The sequence below is a fragment of the Carcharodon carcharias genome, chromosome 6, assembly GCF_017639515.1.
Source record: "Carcharodon carcharias isolate sCarCar2 chromosome 6, sCarCar2.pri, whole genome shotgun sequence".
Lineage (NCBI taxonomy): Eukaryota > Metazoa > Chordata > Chondrichthyes > Lamniformes > Lamnidae > Carcharodon > Carcharodon carcharias.
The window spans coordinates 173,526,690-173,547,148 of NC_054472.1; the positions used below are offsets into that span (position 1 = coordinate 173,526,690).

Sequence of the window (20,459 nt, forward strand, 5' to 3'; positions counted from 1 at the left end):
AGGGGCTGAGTGGCCCTGGCCCTGGCGGAACCCAAACTGAGTGTCAGTCAGCGAGATCCAGAAACAAACTGGCCTTAAACAAATGTGACTAAATTCCTGAATAACTGACATCCCCTTCAGATCTTTCATTTATTGCTGAGTAAGTGCCGCTTATATCACCATCGACAACACCTTCCATTACTTTGCTGATGATCAAGAGTAGACTGATGGGGCAGTAGTTGGCCAGGTTGGATTTGTCCTGCTTTTTGTGGACAGGACATACAAGAGTCGTTTTCCACTTTGCCGGGCACATGCCAATGTTGTAGCTGTACTGGGACAGCTTGGCTAAGAGTGCAGCTTGTTTTGGAGCACAAGTCTTCAGTCATATAAAAGGAAAGTCCTGCTGGAAATCTGACATAATAACAGGGAATTCTGGAAAAACTCAGCAGGTCCGGCAGCATCTGTGAAGACGGAAACAGAGTTAATGTTTCAAGTCCATATGGCTCTTCTTCAGAGCTGAAGAGAGGTAGAAATGTGATGCGTTAGAAGCAGTTCACAGAAGATTTACGAGACGAATACCTGGGGCAGGATTTTTGGGTCGACGGATGGGCGCGATGGGCGGGCCTGGGAGCAGCCGGGAAATGGCCCGCCACCCGCGATTGGCCTTTGACTGCAATTTCATGCTGGATGGCCAATTAACGGCTAGCCAGTGTGAAAGGCGTGATAAGAAGCTCAGTGCTGTCATGGTGTGGGTGGGAGGAGGTCGAGCGCTAAAGTCAGCACAGCGCTGGGGAGCACGCAATGAAAGCTCCCTGAAGGCACAGAGCTGTCTCAGGGAGCTGAAGTATTTTAAACCAAGAAATAAAGTTTTTACAATTCTGGAAAAAATATCCCTACAGCAGACTGACTCACCTTAACATGTACATTTGAAAAATTCTTCCCAAAAATTTAATTTTTAAAAAGTTGATTACAGAAATCTCATCCAAAGATTGCCTGGCCAATTCGCCCGTCCGCCAACCATAATGTTAGATGGGTAGACAAAAATGTAGGCTAATTAATTGATTAATGGCCTTAATAGGCCTCTTAATTGTAGGAGGTCATGCAGCCAACTCTCGCACGTGCGCACCCGCTGACTGAAATCTCGACGCTCACCCGACGTCATCATGTGCCCGCACACTGAGCGGAAAATCCTGCCCCAGGAATGGACAGGTTGTCCTATGGGGAATGGCTGGAAATGTTAGGCTTGTGTCCACTTGAATTTAGAGGAGCAATAGGTGACTTAATTGAAACTTTTAAGATCCTGAGGTGTCATGACAGGGTGGACGTGGAGAGGATGTTTCCTCTTGTGGGAGAATCTAGAACTAGAGGTCACAGTTTAAAACTAAGGGATCGCTAATTTAAGACGGAGATGAGAAAAAAAATTCTCTCACATGGTTGTGAGTCTTTGGAACTCTTCCTCAAACAGTGGTGGAAGCAGAGTCTTTGAACATTTTTAAGGCAGAGCTAGATTCTTGATTAAAAAAGGGGTGACAGGTTATCGGCAGTAAGCAGGAACGTGTGGTTGAAGTTACATGCAAATCAGCCAGGATCTTATTGAATGGCAGAGCAGCCTTGAGGGGCTGAGTGGCCTACTTCTGCTCCTAATTTGTATGTTCATATGGTTTTCATACTGTTCAAGAGGGGTTGGGTATTCCTCCACCTGCTCTTCACCAGAATAAGGTCCATCACATTTCTACCTCTCTTCAGCTCTATAGAAGAGTCATACGGACTCGAAACGCTAGCTCTGTTTCTCTCTCCAGATATGCTGCTAGACCTGCTGAGTTTTTTAAGCATTTTCTGTTCTTATTTCACAAGTCTTCAATGCTATTGCTGGAATGCTGTCAGAGCCCATGGCTTTGCTATATCTAGTGCCTTCAGCTATATCTTGGTATCATGTGGAGTGAATCAAATTGACTGTAAACTGGCATGTGTAATGTTGAGGACCTCAGAAGGAGGCTGAGATGGATCATCCACACGACAGTTCTGGCTGAAGATTGTCACAAAAGCTTCAGCCTTGTTCTCTGTACTGCTGTGCTGGGCTCTCCCATCATTGAGGATGGGGATATTTGTGGAGTCTCCGCCTTCTGTTAGTTGTTTAATTGTCCACCACCATTCACAACTGGATGTAGCAGGACTGCAGAGCTTAGGTTTGATCTGTTGGTTCGGGGATCATTCGCTCTGTTTATCACATGCTGCTTTCACTGGTTGACACGCAAATAGTTCTTTGTTGGAACTTCGCCAGGTCGACACCTCATTCCTACCAATACTGTTATGGACAGATGCATCTGCAACAGGCAGGTTGGTGAGGACGAGGCCAAGTGAGTTTTTCCCTCTTGTTGGTTCCTACCGCAGGCCCAGTCAAGCAGCTATGTCCTTTAGTAGCAGTGTTACCAAGCCACTCTTGGTGATGTACATTGAAGTCCCCCACGCTGTGTATGTTCTGTGCCCTTGCTACCATCAGTGCTTCCTCCAAATGGTGTTCAACACAGAGGAGTATTGATTCGTCAGCTGAGGGTGGGGCGGTATATGGTAATCAGCAAGGTGCTTCCTTGCCAATTTTTGACTTGATGTCATGAGACTTCATGGAGGCCAGAGTCGCTGTTAAGGACTCCCAGGGCAACTCCCTCTTGACTCTAACACTATTCTGCCACCTTTGGTGGATCTGTCCTGTCAGTAGGACAGGGCACGGTGGTGTCCGGGAAATTGTCTGTCTGGTATAATTCTGTGAGTATGACTATGTCAGGCTGCTGTTTGACTAGTCTGTGGGACAGCTCTCCCAGATGTTAGTAAGCAGGACTTTGTAGGGTCAACAGGGTTGGGTTTGCCGCTATCGATTTCAGTGCCTAGGTCGATGCTGGGTGATCTGTCTGGCTTCATTCATTTTTGTATGCTTTATAGTGGTTTTGATCCAAATGAGTGGCTTGCTAAGTCATTTCAGAGGGCAGTTAAGAGTGAACCACATTTCTGCGGGTCTGGAGTCAGATGTAGGGATGGCAGATTTCCTTTCTTAAAGGTCATTAGTGAACCAGATGGGTTTTTAACGATAATCGACAATGGACAATGGTTTCATGGTCACTATTATCAAGACTAACTTTTTTAATTCCAGGTTCATTATCTGAATTTAAACTTCACCAGCTACCTTGGTGGGATTCAAACCCATGTCCCCAGAGCATTATCCATTATCCTGGGCCTCTAGATTACTAGTCTGGTGACATTACCACTACGCCACCATCTTCTCCTGTGAAAACAGATCAACAAAATAGTCCAGAAATTATGTTGCAGGACAGCAGGTAAATGATTTGTTCTTCAGAGAGCCCAAAGTTAAGGAGCATGTGCCTGAAGAAGATCAGGAACAGAAGAGGGGAGCAGATTCAGCACGAAGACCAGGGAATCACAGAACTGTTACAGCGCAGAAGGCCATTCAGTCTACTGTGTTTGCAAAGGCTTCTCAACTGAACAATTCACCGAGAGCCATTCCCTCACCTTCTTACTAATAAACTGCACATTCTTCCTACCATAAGACAACAAGATGTGTGAGCAGAAGTTGGTCATTTGGCCCATAGAGTCTGCTCCACTATTCAATGAGATCGTGGCTGATCTGATAATCCTTAATTAAACTTTCTTTTCCTCATAACCCTTGATTCCCCTACTAATTAAAAATCTGTCTATTTCAGCCTTGAATATACTTAATGACTCAACCTCTACAGCCCTCTGCAGTAAAGAATTCCACAGACTGACTACCCTCTGAGAGAAGAAATTGCTCCTCATCTCTGTTATAAATGGGCATCCCCTTACTCTGAGATTATGCCCTCTGGTCCTAGACTGTCACACAAGGGGTAACAAACTCTCAGCATCTATCCTGTCAAGCCCCTTAAGAATCTCATATGTTTCAATAAGGTTGCCTCTCATTCTTCTAAACTCCAATGAGTACAGACCCAGCCGACTTAACCTCTCTTCATAAGAAAATCCCTCCATCCCTGGGATCAACCTGGTGAACCTTCTCTGGACTGCCTTCAATGCCAGTATATCTTTCCTTAGGTAAGGGGACCAAAACTGTTCACAGTATTCTAGGTGTGGTCTTAATAGTGCCTTGTATAATTTTAGCAAGATTTCCCTATTTTTATACTCCATCTCCTTTGAAATAAAGGCCAACATTCCATATGCCTTACCTATTACCTGCTGAACTTGTTTGCTAGCTTATTGGGATTCATGCACGAGGACCCCCAAATCCCTCTGTGCTACAGCTTTCTTCAGTCTTTCTCCATTAAAATAATATTCAGATCCTTTACTCTTCATAACCTCACACTTTCCCACATTATATTCCATCTGCCACATTTTTGCCCACTCACTTAACCTGTCTATATCCCTCTGTGTCATCCTCACCACTTGCCTTCCCACATATTTTTGTGTCATCCTCAAACTTGGCAACAGTCCATTCATTTCCCTCATCCAAGTAATTAATATATGTTGTAAATAATTATGGCCCCCAGCACTGATCCGTGTGCCACTCCACTAGTTACAGGTTGCCATCCTGAAAATGCCCCCCCCCACCCCCCCCATATCCCAACTCTTTGTCATCTATTAGTTAGCTAGTCCACTATTCATGTTAATATACTACCCCCAACACCATGGGCTCTTATCTTATTAAACATCATTATGTGTGGTAACTTATTGAATGCCTTTCGGAAATCCAAATGTATTACATCTACTGGTTTCCCTTTATCTATCCTGCTTGTTAGCTCCTCAAAGAATTCTAATAAACTTGTCAAACGTGATTTCCCTTTCATGAAGCCATGCTGACTCTGCTTGATTAGATTATGCATTTCTAAATGCTCTGCTTTAAATCCTTTATAATAGACTCCAATATTTTTCCAATGACAGATGTTAAGTTCACTGGCCTATAGTTACCTGTTTTTATCTCCCTCCCTTTTTGAATAAGGGTGTTACATTGGCAGTTTTCCAATCCTCTGGGAATTTTCCAGTATCTAAGGACTCTTGGAAGATTACTACCATGCATCCACTATCTCTGCAGTTAATTCCTTTAATATCCTAGGATGCAACCCATCAGGTCCAGGTGACCTATTGGCTTTTAGCCCAATTAGTTTCCCTAGTACTTTTTCTCTAGTGATAGTTATTGTATTTATTTCCTCCCCAACTTTTGCCCTGTGATTATTTATTATTTTTGGTATGCTACTAGTGTCTTCTATCGTGAAGACTGATGCAAAGTAGTTATTCAACTCCTCTGCCATTTCTTGGTTCCCCATTATTATTTCCCCAGCTTCATTCTCTAAGGAGCCTATATTGACTTTGAACTCTCGCTTCCTTTTTACATATTTAAATAAGCTCTTATGTCCACTTTTATATTGTTTACTAGTTTACCCTCAAAGTTTATTTTCTCCCTCTTATTTATTTTTTGGTCATCTTCTGTTGGTTTTTAAAACGTTCCCAATCCTCTGGCTTACCACTAATCTTTGCCACATTGTATGTTTTTTCTTTCACTTTGATACTATTCTTAACATCCTGGGTTAACCATGGTTGGTTTATCCCGTTCCTACAATCCTTCTTCCTCACTGGGATATATCTTTGTGGCGAGCCATGCACTATTTTCTTAAACATCTACCATTGTTCATCAACTGTCTTTTCTGCTAAACTCCTTTCCCAGTCCATTCCAGCCCGCATTCCTTTATAATTACCCTTATTTAAGTGTAACAGAGATGTTTCTGAACTATGGGCAGAATTTTCCCCCTGTTGGGGTGGAAGTTTAGCAGCGGGCGCATGGAGGCACACCTCCGATCGGTGCCCCAAATTGGGTGCATGCTGCCATTTTACGTGAGCGGGCCAATTAAGGCCCGACCAGCGTGACGTCCGCCAGGAAGCGCTATGCGCTCCCTGTGTGGGCGGGGGAGGGGATTCCCTGAGCCGAGAATGTGTTCTTTTGCGCATGCGCATGTAAGAGCGCACTCACCTCCCTGAGGCTAAGTGCTGCCTCAGGGAGATTGGCTCCACACTAAAAAAATTTAAAAATGGAAGAAAAGAAATTCCCTGACATGTCCCCTCTGAGTTGGGACATGTCCATCACTTTCAAAGACACTTTTATTACATTTTTAAAAACCTATATGAAGCCTCATCCTGCCGGTGGATGAGGTTTCAAGCTTTTTCTAATGCCCGCCAGAGATCCCGGACTGCCCACCAACCTTTAAGGTTGGACGGGCAGGTCCACTAATTACTTTAGTGAGTTTGTCAATGGCCTCAAAAGGCCATTGACAGGTCAGTGGGCGCACAGCTGATTCTGTTGAGTCCCCACTAACCTGAAAATTGAAATGGGGTGGGGTGACGTCGGGAGTTCCATCCGATGTCATCCCGCATCATTTTACATGTCGGTGAGCAGGCTCCGCCCCTCGCTCGCCGACCAGGAAATCCTGGCCTATGTTTCTCACTGAATGCTAAATTCCACTCAAACTGAATGCTAAATTCCATCATGTTATGGTCACTGTTTCCTAGGGGATCTTTTGCTCTGAGGTTATTTATTAAACCTGCCTCATTACACATTACCAAATCCAAAATTCCCTGATCCCTTGTTAGATCCACAACATATTGTTCTAGAAAACTGTCCCAAATACACTCTATGAATTATTGCTCAATCTACATGGAGAATAAAGTCACCCATCATTAATATATTGCCTTTTTCACACTTCCTCATTATTTCCTGATTTATTCTCTGTTAGGGGGCCTATAGACTACTCCCACCAGTGTCTTCTTTCCCTTGTTATTTCTTACCTCCACCCATATGGATTCCAGATCTTCTATTCCAAGATCATTTCTTGCTATCGTACTTATTCCATCTCGTACTAACAAAACTACCCCACCACCCTTTCCTTCCTGCTTGTCCTTTTGAAAAGTCCCATACCCCTGAATATTTAGCTCCCAGCTTTGATCTCCTTGTAACCATGTCTCCGTAATGGCTATAAGATCTCTATTTTATTCATTATTCTCTATTTGTGCCATTAATTCATGTATTTTGTTCCGAATACTAGGTGCATTTAAGTAAAGAGCCAGTAATTTTGCCCTTTCTTTTTACCATTTTTCCCCCTTTGACCTTATTTGCTGCTGTTTTTTAATGTTTGTACACTCTGCCATTCCTGTCACAGTCTGGGTATCATTACTTAAGTAGCTATCCTGCAATGCCGCCACGTCCCTTTGCTTTCTAAGCCTACTTATCCCCTCTCCAGAACCCTCCCTCCCTCTGGAGAGAGGATAAGTAGTCTTACATAGTGAAAGGATATGGCGGTTTTGCAGGGTAGCCACAATTTAGCCGAAATTTCCTTTTCGGATAACATCTAATTCCCTTTTGAATACCTCAATTGAACCTGCCTCCACCACTTTCTCAGGCAGTGTATCCCAGACCTGACCCACTCACCATATGAAAAAGATTTTCCTCATTGCACTTATGCTTCTTTTGCCAATTACTTTAAATCTGTGCCCTCTTGTTCGCGATCCTTTCATGAGTGGGAACAGTTTCTTCCTATCTACTCCTGTCCAGACTCCTCATGACTTTGAATCCCATTATCAAATCTCCTCTCATCCTTCTGTTCCTCAAGGAAAACTGTGCCAATTGCTCCAATCTATTTTCATAACTGAAGTTCCTCATTCATGGAACATTTTTTTGAATCTTTTCTGCACTTTCTCCAATGCCTTCACATCTTTTCTAAAGTGCGGCACCCAGAACTGGAGGCAATATTCCGCTGAGGCCGAACTAGTGTCTTATACACATTCAGCAAAACTTCCTTGCTTTGTACTCTATGCATCTATTAATAAAACCTAGGATACTATGAGCAATTTAAAAATAACTAGAAGTGACATCTGTACACGAGCAGGTTGAATAGCTATGTTGGATGTTTAAAATACAATTCTATAATAAAGCTTTAGTTTTTTTTTCTGTTTCGTTAGTCCAATAAATAGAGGCATAGCAGGGCACCTCAGAACTATCCTGTGCCATGTGGGAACTCCAAGTTGTTTCTTGTGCCCTGGGCCATGTTCAGGAAGTGTCATTAGCTGGATCAGCTCAAGGTCCTGAGTAGCAGATAGTGCCACTAAGATGCAGCTGCAAGGTTGAGATTTACGTGGATAACATATTTCTGGATGTAGTCACCCAGCAGCCACAGGAAACATGCTGTCTCACTAGCAGGCAGCCTCCAATTTGCCCGCCATGCCATTAACTCGCCGCTTCCTCATGCTGAGCACCATATTTAAATTGCAGCTGTGCGCACACTTCTCAATGCTTGCAGACCAGGAGGGCACTGGTGAAGGCATGGCCCCAAAAGCCAAGAACAGTGCACCCAACCCCCCACCCCGATTCAATGACACGTCCCTGGGATGCCTTCTGGATACCGTGGAGGCCCACCGAGATTTCCTGTATCCCCACTCTGGCCACAGGAGGCCCATCAGTCTCTGGCTTAGGAGGCTGTGGCAGAGGTGGTCAGTGTCAATGCTGCACACAAGAGGTCAGCCATCCAGTGCAGAAAATGAATGAACAATCTCATCCATGTTGCCAGGGTAAGGCAACCATCTCATCACTCTAAACTCAAACATCACAAGGCCACCACACGTTCGCTGGCATTTCATTCCCTGCCAGCTCAAGGGACATCACCATTCACATCACCATCTGGCCTCATTTCCCCAGGAGACTGCCTCCTTAGCCCTCACCATCTTGAGGCCACTTGCGCAGGTCAACATATGCCCCCACATACACACCCTGGGATACCCACCTTCTGCAGTATAGCCCTCGCCCTGCAGGTCACTTCTCCTCCTTCCCCATGCAAGCCCTAGTCTTGCAGCCGTTGAAAAGCCACTCCCACCTTACAGATCATCTGGTAGGTAGCGACCTGCCTGTAAGCCTCCCTAAAATGATGTTGTGCTGCCTGTAAAGCCTGGCACTAATGACTGCGAGTGTTGCTCGAAGAAAGGTAGGCAAACAAAGACTGAAATCCCGAGCGAAGTGCAGCTCACAAAGTGCACGTCGCTTATGTACAGTTGTGAAAGATGTACAATGATGTCGAATTGCCTGGATGATCCAGTGAGGGGGGATGATTCCGGTAAGCAATGTTGGATGGTTGGAAAGGCGACCCACCACTGACAGGTGGAGTGGATAATCCAAACTGGTTTCACAACGGAGTAAAACAAATTTTTGGCCTTCTTGCCATATTGTCCTCCCCACCCGCCATGACGTCCAATGCCAATGGGGTCAGAAAATTCCAGCCTATGATTCAATGAAAATAAAATTTGACCAAAATAATAACATAGTTGTAAAGGAGTTCCTGAAACAATAGTAATAAACTTTTCAAGTCTCTGAAGAAGGGTCATACGGACTCGAAACATTAACTTTGTTTTTCTCTGTCCACAGGTGCTGTCAGACCTGCTGAGTTTTTGCAACATTTTCTGCTTTTGTTTCAGATTTCCAGCATCCGCAATATTTTGCTTTAAAGTTGTTATCATTGCCCTCCAAAGTGAACATTATTGTGCCCATTTTATGGACCTAAAATGGTGCAAAAATGAGCAATTTTGAAGGGCAGAGGCCCACATCATCTCTGCATAGGACCAGTGGTAAACAGATCAGGGCACTGGACAGGCATCGTGGGGCTCCATAACTAATGTTAGACGAGGAGCATATGCTCTGTGACCTATAGATCTACTTAGAATCTGTTACAAACTGTTGCATTAGGAGAAACAGGTCTCCTGAAAATACTAAAGATCTTTCATTTGGTTCGATACTGCTGACCTCATTTGAAAACAATGAAATAGTCATTTGGTGGTACAGAACTTGAGTATGGCTGAAAAAGACTCATCTCTAAGCTTTTCATCAGGACACTTGCAAGAATACCAATATAAGGGGGAAAAACAACAATTTATACTGCATGTGAAGAAAGTGCTGATTGGTTGGCAAGTGACATTGCCATGGAGAATGCACCACTGATGGTGACTGACAGTTAACTGCCAAGCATTGTTTAAAATTTAAACCAGGCAGATTGATCCTGATTGGTTAAGGCGTTGCCCTGAGGAATGAGTTAGTGAATGGCTGTCACTTATTTTGTTTAGCTGAAAAAGGCACAGTGTATGTACATGTTCTTTCTGTCTGCAAAGAACAGGGCCCTGAGTATTAATATATGTAGCTTCCAGTACACGCAAATGTGCCACATTGCAATCCTGACTGACAATTTTAAATTCGTTGTCAGCATAATTCTTAGCACATTGGGGATTATTTAGCAAACGTCGCCTAATCATGGAATCAGATCTGATGTTGGACACTGTGTTTTGAGTTTTGCAAGCATGGGCTGGTTGGGTATGGCCTGTACCCTGCCCATTGTGAACAGTGGCTGGTACATGCTGTTTGATATGATCTGCCAGTTTTTGGGACATATGGCATACATACCTAGCATTACACTGGTACTGAAATTCATATGCCACAATACTCAATTTATGCGATAGGCAGAACATCTTTTTGGCTTGACAGCAGCATCCTGTTAGTGTTTAATAGTTGTTACTGCACTGTAGCAGTGTGAAACAGCTAGCTTCACCTGTTGCTCAAATTTTTGAGATACCTTGCCCTTCCAGGGTAATTTGAGGTAGACTGGGCAAATATCAGGGCCAAAAGTGATAGCTTTAGCCCCGTTAATGAGTTTGCGTGATATACAGCATGAAATGATCTGATCAGAGTAGTCATGATCCTGCAGGGTTTCATTTGATGTGCCCTATTTCAGCATCAAGCTTGCATAGTAAACAAATGGCCCAAGCCTAATTAACTAGTTTGCCAATAAGACCAATCTTATAACGTGTGGAACAGGAAGAATCCCAGCCCGTATAATGACCATATATTAATACATCTGGCTTATATTTCTAAAAATGCTTGACCGTTAACTGCCAGTCACCATCAGTGGTGCTTTCTCCATAGCAATGCCACTTACCAACCAATCAGCACCCTCTTCAGATACAGTATAAGTTGTTGTTTTCCCTTATACTGGTGTTCTTGAGAGTGTCCTGATGAGTCCAAGATGAAAAGCTTAGACATGTCTCTTTTTTTCAGCAATACTGAAAACAATGACTTAATTTCAATTCTGATCAAATTAGGGCTACATTCTTTGAGCTGGTTAATTTTGAAAAGGTTAATTGGAACTCAGCAAAACCGATCATTTTACTTACCAGGGGATTCATCGGCCATTTCCCATTTATATTGTGGTGTGGAGTACATCTCTAGTGTGGTTGGACCATTCTCACCTTGCAATGCAGAGTGCATACTATTGTAGTCTACAGGGTTTCCATTTACTGTTACCAGCAAGACCTGTAAAATAATCAAAATATCAAATTGTTTACATTTTTTTCAGAAACCCTGTTTAAAAAACCTTACAGTCACCTGTTATGACTTTTTAATTATGAAGAACTACTTGTCCACTGGATTATTTGTTAAAGAACAACTGCCCACATTTGTTGATTAGAGAGGAGATATTTTATTCTTAGAAACAATGGATAGATTGAAAAAAGTCCTTCAAGCTAAATTAGTACAAATGGTTTTCATGATGTATTAGTTTTGTGACATGTACAAAATTTAGTAACTGATTTCAATATTCTATAGAAGATCATTAAGCTGTAGGTTACAGCTTTTATATTGGTAATAATATATTTTATCCAATAAACAATTATTTATGGTCATAATAGCAAAAACCAAAATGTATCATCAAGGTTGATTTTAATCATTTAATCAACAAGATGAAAACTTGTGGGGTAATTATGACATTGTGCAGTAATGTAAAATGTGAAACATTAGCTTGACCATCCCATTAAAACATCTTTTCTGATTTCTGTTTCAGGAGAGGTGTTTAATGGAAGGTGGGGCCAATATTGTCTCTTTTGAACTATCGCCCAAAGATAAATTACTCCCTTGGAGTGCAGATGGGAGTCCACAATACAGATTAACAGGAGTTTTCTTTATGATAAAAGAATGCTTAATTTTGAACTATTCAAAAAACATAATCTATTAAAGTCCATAAACTTATTTGCTACAATCAACAAGAAAACATCTCTTAGGTGACTAACAAGTTTGGCATTTCATTTATTCCACTTCTTTTGGGAAGTTTGCTCTCAGAAACCAATTAAAGAATGCCATTTCCAGAAGCAAGAAAATATTACAGCAAAAAATTAAAAGATAACTTCCTCCAAAAACACAAACATGTGAAAACACAAAGAAAGCATAAAAATACAAAAGGAGCTTGCATGACTCAGGAAGTCACAAAGCTATTTACGTTCAATTAAGTACTTGATTTGTACTCACTGTTGTAATGGAGGAAACACAACATCCGATTATGCACTGCAAAGACCAACAAACCACTACGATGTAATAACCAGATAAACTTTTTTTAGTGATGTTTGTTGAGGAATAAATATTGGTTGAGCCACTGCTGAGAACACCCCTGCTGAATTTCAAATAGTGCCATGAGCTCTTTTATTTCCATCTAAGATGGTACACTGGGCCTCGACATTTCACCTAATTTGACCCAACAACCTTCTCACTCAGAGGCAAGATTGCTATTACTGAACCAAAGATACTGGAAAGGACACAACCTGGTTCATAAATATAAAAAGCAGCATAAATCTAAATACTTTTATAACAATGTGTAACTTTTGACAATTCTGTCCTAATACTCATTAATTAAATCCATTAGTGATAAATGACAGACAACACTCTGAGTGCTGGATCTGCTTCCCAAGGTTCTGGGTATCTTTTATTTTGCAGAGGTGGCCTTCTATGTGTAACATTATTTTCAAATGCTGCTTAGCAAGGATTTGTGGAAAGAATTTGGAAATTATAAGTTCTACCTTGCTCTGGTAACAGAAAAAAAGAGATCCTTGTGACAGTTTAAAAAATTTGTATGGAAACATTGAACTTCATTGATTTCTAGATAAAACAAATGAAAAAAGCAAACAGCCTTTTAGTCCCAAATGTTTTGAAATCTAGTCTATTGTTACAGTTAGCCATACATTTCCAAAGCACACATAAACACAATGCCATATATATATATATACTAACATCGGAGGAGTTGGTGTCATCCTGGGTAACTGTAAGGAGCTGGAAGAGGCAAAGAAAGAAGAAAATGTTATAATAAAGTTTGCAATGGTCCATGCACCTATCATGTATTAGTCAGTGCTTATGACAATAAACCTACAATACGTAAGGAGAGAACATGGTTACAGATATGTACCACTTCATCTATCTCAATAGATGCTATTTTTATGAATACATGCATCCTGAGTGCAGCTTCACCCATTGGCAATGCACATTAGGAGTTCAAATCCTGTCAGGTCTGCTGAAATATATGGGGTAGGGGTTTGGGGTTGAAATTGGTCTCAGACACTGGAAAAGGGATTCCAGCATGGTGTAAATTGAGCTATTGATCCATTAGTGACCATTTTGTGCTACTAGTAAGCCAATTTCACCCCATATATATCTAGACCAAATTTCTGATATGGACTACTATTGGACAAAGTTCTACACAAAGTTCCACACACATATTTTAGACATATATATGTATGTATATCCATCTAGGCATGATGTATTTTTGTTAATAAGGGTACTACAAGTTACAGAACCAAGGTGATTGATCAAGATAAGATATAGATCACCCAGGATCTAACTGAATAGCATTAACTATCTGGAAGGGCTGAATGGCCTGTGTTTTATTCCTATATTTATTCTTTATGTTCCAAAAATAAAATAACAACAACCTTCTGGCAACATAGAAAGAGTAACGCACATAGAGCAAAAATGATAGTTTCATTCATTTAGAACTAAGTTTCATTATTTACTTCTAAGGATATAGTTTTACAAATTCATGTCAACATTCAGCAAGACTCATAGGATCTTTCATCAGCTAAAACAGCAAAATAGTAAAACATTGTGTAATATTTATATTCCACATTTTATTGCTATTGTTTAATAGAGGTTACAATTAAACATATCTTTTATAATAGAATTCTTCCCCCCCAATTTTCTGCAAACTTACTTTTGTTGCAAGGGGGTTAGTTGCACAATAATAAAGGTCTGAGGTTAGTTGAAGAGTTTGCTCAATGTTGTTCTTTGCATTAAATCTCTGTTTGTTCTGAGAATTGTTGGGAGTCAGTGTGGGGAGATGAAAATAAAGCAGAGGTAAGCCATGGAAAAGGGAAAAGAAAAAGCAGGGATAAATAGGCCCAGAGATAGAGGAGTACAAAAGATGTAGAAGAACACAGCAAGACTCAGCAGAAAAATACTTCAGAAATAATGGGGAGGATTTTCCCCTCATTGGGCAGGCGCGGCGGACGGCCCGGGAATGGCTGCAAAACTGGCTGCTGCCCGCGATCGGGCACTGACCGTAATTTCACACTGGCTGGCCAATTAACAGCCAGCCAGTGTGAATCGCACGCTGAAACGCTCAGCGCTGCCTGGGCTGGGGTGGGTGGGGCGAGCACGGAAGTCAGCGCATGCACATAGGTGCACTCAGTGAAAGCTCCCTGAATGCACAGAGCTGCCTCAGGGAGCTGAAGATTTTTAACATTAAAATAAACAATTGAAAATACTTATTCATAGGGCACGTTGTGTAAGGTGTTTTCAATTAAAATTAGTGCATATAGCTAAAACAGTGTCACTGTAGATTGTGGCTAGGCAGTAATTTATATTGGACAACACTACATATTCATTCCTCATACTATTTCTCTTTATGGCCTCTGAGTGACACTGGTAATTCAATGCTGAATTACTGGAGCTTTCTAAGCATCAACTTTGGATAACGATCGACAAGATCTTTTTTTGATTAGCTGATATCAGCACAGTGAGGAAGGTAAATTAATTTAAAGGGCCTTGTTTCTGGTGATCTGTCTAATTCGGCCACATTATAATAATGTTACACCCCGGAGGCCCAATGCATTGGTATCATGTGGTTTCCTAATCCCAAATTTTAGATTCCTCACTTATATTAACAGAGGTCCAGTAACACAAATTGAAACAAGCTTTAACAATTTATTTCAAAATTTCCAGCAATGCAATGAAGAGCACATCAGATTTTTTATAAGCAGAAGGAAGAAGCATGAGGGTTGCAGAGGGTCGGGGGGGGGGGGGTGTAGTTGGGGTGGTTTTTTTTATAGTCATTCATGGGATGTGGGCATCACTGGCTAGGCCAGCATTTACTGCCCATCCCTAGTTGCCTTTCTCGAGCTGCCTTCTCGAACTGCTGCAGTTCATGAGGTGTAGGTACACCTACAGTGTTGTTAGGAAGGGAGTTCCAGGATTTTTACCCAGCGACAGTGAAGGAACGGTGATGTATTTCCAAGTCAGGATTGTGAGTGGCTTGGAGGGGAACTTGCAGGTGGTGGTGTTCCCATGTGTCTTCTGCCCTTGTCCTCGATGGTAATGGTCGTGGGTTTGCAAGGTGCTATCTAAGAAGGCTTGGTAAATTCCTGCAGTGCATCTTGTAGATGGTACACACTGCTGTCACTGTGCATCGGTGGTGGAGGGACTAAATGTTTGTGGATGGGGTGCCAATCAAATGAGCTGCTTTGTCTTGGATCGTGTCAAGCTTCTTGAGTGTTGTTGGAGCTGCACTCATCCTGGCAAGTGGAGAGTATCCTATCACTCACAATCCTGACTTGTGCCTTGTAGATCATCGACTGGCTTTGGAGAATCAGGAGGTGAGTTATGCGTCACAGGATTCCTAGCTTCTGACCTACTCTTGTAGCCAAAGTGTTTATATGGCTAGTCCAGTTCAGTTTCTGGTCAATGTTGATAGTGGGGGATTCAGCGATGGTAATGACATTGAATGCCAACGGGCGGCATTTTAGATTCTCTCTTGATGAAGATGGTCATTGCCTGGCACTTGTGTGGCGCAAATGTTACTTGCTCCTTGTCAGCCCAAGCCTGGATATTGTCCAGGTCTTGCTGCATTTGCACATGGACTGCTTCGTCGTGAATGGTGCTGAACATTGTGCAATCATCAGCGAACATTTCCACTTTTGACCTTATGCTGAATGAAAGGTCATTGACGAAGCAGCTGAAGATGGTTGAGCCTAAAAACCGCCCTGAGGAACTCCTGCAATGATCTCCTGGAAGTGAGGTGATTGACCTCCAACAACCACAATCATCTTCCTTTGTGCTAGGTCTGACTCCAATCAGTGGAGAGTTTACCCCCGATTCCTACTGACTCCAGTTTTTCTGGAGTGCCTTAATGCTACACTCAGTCAAATGCTGCCTTGATGTCCAGGGTGGTCACTCTCACCTCACCTGTAGAGTTCAGCTCTTTTGTTCATGTTTGAACCAAGGCTGTAATGAGGTCACAAGCTCAGTGGCCCTGGAAACTAAGCATCGGTGAGCAGGTTTTTGCCAAGCAAGTGCTTGAAAGCACTGTTGATGACACTTCTATCACTTTATCTGATGATGGAGAGTAGACCGATGGAGTGGTAATTGGCTGGGTTAGATTTGTCCTGATTTTTGTGTACAGGACATATCTGGGAATTTTCCATATTGCTGGGTAGATACCAGTGTTGTAGCTGTAATGGAACAGCTTGGCTAGGGGCATGGCAAATTCTGGAGCACAATTCTTCAGTACTATTGCCAGAATGGTGTCAGAGCCCATAGCCTTTGCAGTATCCAGTGCCTTCAGCCTTTTCTTGACATCACGTGGAGTGAACCGAATTCGCTGAAGACTGGCATCTGCGATGCTGGGGACCCTTGCATAACGCCAAGATTGATCATCTACTTGGCACTGCTGGCTGATGATTGTAGTAAATGTTTCAGCCTTAACCAAGGGCCATTTGACGCAGCACTTCTAAGAAACTAATTCTGCTAGCAAATGTGTGGTGAAGATAACCATCAATATAGGAAATTGAGGAGAAACTTACCCCGAAAGTGGTTAGAATGTGGAACTTGCTACTAAAAAGAGTAGTTGAGGTGAACAACAAAAATGCATTTGGGGAAGCTGAGGAAGTACTTGAGAGAGAAAGGAATTTAAGAATATCCTGATGGAGTTAGATGAAGTAGGGTTGGAGGTGGCTCGTGTGGAGCATAAAGACCACACTGATGAATAGGACAGAATGACCTGTTTCTGTGCTATGTATTCTATGTAATGATCTCACACAAATTAAGCAGGAATCTCAAAGGTGCTATCTGACTCTTTCAAACCCAAATTTCACAATTTTTCTGGGATGATCTATAATTGCATTGAGACCTGCTCTTATCAAGTTGGATGGGGCTAATAAGGGGTATATGGATTAAAAACAGAAAATGCTGAAAATACTCAGTAGGTTTGGTAACATCTGTGGAGAAAAAAACAGAGTACATGTTTTAGTTTGATGACCTTTCATCAGGACATCAACTCTGTTTCTCTCACCACAGATGCTACTGGACCTGTTGAGTATTTCCTGCATTTTCTGTTTCTATTTCAGATTTCCATCATCTGCAGTATTTTGCTTTTGTTACTGAATGATGGAACAGTGTGGAAGGGTTAAATGGCACTTCCTGTTCCTATTTTGTCATAGGATGCCCATTTGCTATCAAATCTGAGTTAATCTACTCAATGTTCAGAATGGAAGTGAAAAAGACAAATAAGAGAAGCAATAAGAGAGTATGAGAAGAGTCTGGTAGTTAGTGTGAAAGGGAATCCAAAGGTCTTCCATAGGCATATAAACAGTTTTGATGAAAGTTCATCTCGACCTGAAAAGTTAACTCTGTTTCTCTCCACAGGTGCTGACTGAGCTGCTGAGTAATTCCAGCATTTTTTGCTTTTATTTTAGATTTACAGCATATGTAGTATTTTGCTTTTGTAAATAGTAAATGGATGGTAATTGGAGGAGTGGGGCTGATGAAGGATCTAAAAGGGGAGTTACACATAGAGGCAGAGGGCATGGCCGAGGTACCAAATTGGTCCTTTGCATCTGCTTTTACCAAGGAAGAATATGCTGCCCAAGTGACAGTGAAACAGGAAGTAGTTGAGACACTTGATGGGCTAAAAATTGATAAAGACGAGGTATTAGATATGCTGGCTGTACATAAAGTTAATAAGTCATCAGGACCAGATGCGATGCATCTAACAATACTGAAGGCAGTAAGGATGGAGATTGCGGAGGCACTGGTCATAGTTTTCCAATTATCCTTAGATACAGGGGTGGTGCCAACAACAATAACAACAACTTACATTTATAGAGCTCTTTTAACATAATGAAACGCAGAAAGATGGAGTATAATGTAGGAAAATGTGAAGTTATTTATTGGTCATAAGAATAGAAAAGCTGAATTTTTTTTAAAAATGTGTGAAACTTCTAAGTGTTGATGTTCAAAGGGACTTGGGTGTGCTTGTACAAGAAACGCAGAATGTTAGAATGAATTGCTGCAAGCAATTAGGAAGGAAAATGTCATGTTGCAAGGGGTTGAAGTGAAAAAATAAAGAAGCCTTGCTGCAGTTATTCAGGGCTTTGGTGAGACTACATCTGGAATATTGTGTGCAGTTTTGGTCTCCACATTTAAGAAAGAATATACTTGCATTTGAGGCAGTAGAGTGAAGATTCATTAGATTGGTCTCTGGGGTGAGAGGGCTGTCCGATGATGAAAGGATAAGTAAATTGGGCTTATATTCACGGGATTTTAGAAAAATGAAAGGCGATCTCATTGAAACCTACAAAATTCTGATAGAGTAGATGCTGATAGATGGTTGGAATTTTACAGTCTCTCCCACCAGCGGGATTTTCCGGTCCTGCCAAAGTCAATGGATTTTTTAATCACTTGCTGTATTTTCTGGCTCCACCCCTGCCACGATGTGGCCTTAAAATTCCACCTATTGTTTCTGCCGGTTGGGGAGTCTAAGATATGGGGGCACAGTCTCAGGATAAGGGGTCATTCATTTAGGACTGAGATGAGGAGAAATTACTTCACTCAAAGGGATGTGAATCTTTAGAATTCTCCACCCCATTGCTGAAAACAGTTAAGGCTAGATAGACATATTTCTGGTCTCGCAGGGAATTAAGGGTTTTGGGGAGCAGGCTGCAAAATGGAGTTGAACCCTAGATTAGCCATGATTGTCTTGAATGGCAGAGCAGGCTCAATGGGCCATATGGTCTACTCCCGCTCCTTTTTCTTGTGTTCCTGTGTTCTTTAAATGTCTAAAGGAGCTTCACAGGAGCATTATAAAACAAAGCCACATAAGGAGATATTCGGGCAGATGACCAATAGTTTGGTCAAAGAGGTAGGCTTTAAAAAGTGTCTTAAAGGAGGAAAGTGAGATAAAGAGGCAGAGGGTGTAGGGAAGAAATTCCAGAGCTGTAAGCCATAGGGCCTAGGCAACTGAAGGCATGGTCACTAATAGTAGAACAATTACAATTATAATTTGAAATTTACAAGAGACCAGGATTTGAGGAGCACAATGTTTTCAAGGGCTGTGGGATTGGAGGAGATTAAAGGGATAGAGAAGGACAAGGCACTACAGGGATTTGAAAAAGGATAAGAATTTTAAAATCACAGTGTTGTTTGACCGGGAGCCAATGTAGCTCAGTGAGTACAGGGACGATAAGGGAATGGGACTTGCTGTGAGTTAAAACATGAGCAGCAGAATTTTCAATGGCTTTAAGTTCACAGAGGATAGAATGACCAGCCAGGAGTGCATTGTAATGTTTCAGTCTAGAGGTAATGAAGGCATGGATGAGGGTTTCAGCAGCAGGTGAGCTGAGACAGGGACAAAATTGAGCGACGTTATGGAGGCGGAAATAGGCGGTCTTAGTCATGGCACAGGTATGATGTCAGAAGCTCATCTCAGGGTTAAATGTGCCACCAAAGTTGCGAACAGACTGGCTCAATCTCTGACCGGTGCCAGGGGTGGAGTTGGAGTTGGTAGCTAGGGAATGAAGTTTGGAAACTGAAAGCAATAACTTCAGTCTTCCCAGCATTAATTGGAGGAAATTTCTGTTGCATGTTGATGAGAAATAGAAGGCAGCCAAGGGTAGATCCTCAGGGGACACGAGGGGTAACAATGCAGGAGCAGGAAGAGAAACCAGTACAAGTGATTCTCTGGCTATGATTATATCAGTGCTTCTCAAACATTTTTCACTGTGACCCCATTTTAAAGCTTTAAAATTGGTGTGACCCCGGAGTGAGAGTAGAGAGTGGGAGTTTTTAAGTGGGAGTGGGTTGTGTGGCGGTGAGGGAGAGAGATTGTTGAGTAGTGTGAATAGTTTTGTCAGACTCTGATGGGGCGACAGAGCTGAGAATTGTCCACATGCATGTAACGGAGCCTTGGCGCACATTGTAGTACTGTCCCGCCAGATTCTCCACTCAACAGTCACTATTGCTACCTCAGAGCCCCAACACCAATTAATTATTACACGATCACTGACCCATAACTTGGGAAACCCTGCATTAGATAGATAAGAAGGGAATCATG

General features: G+C 42.1%; 1 protein-coding gene across 1 annotated transcript in view; it reads right to left on the reverse strand.

Moving 5' to 3' along the window:
* Positions 1–20,459, reverse strand: part of LOC121279061 (piezo-type mechanosensitive ion channel component 2-like) — a 1,076,252-nt gene that overhangs the window by 334,427 nt on the left and 721,366 nt on the right. The window contains exons 11-12 of the mRNA XM_041189919.1: positions 13,094–13,132; positions 11,212–11,350 (exon numbers count right to left, since the gene is read on the reverse strand). Coding sequence (XP_041045853.1) covers positions 11,212–11,350; positions 13,094–13,132 — 178 coding nt within the window. The remainder of the gene's footprint in view (positions 1–11,211; positions 11,351–13,093; positions 13,133–20,459) is intronic.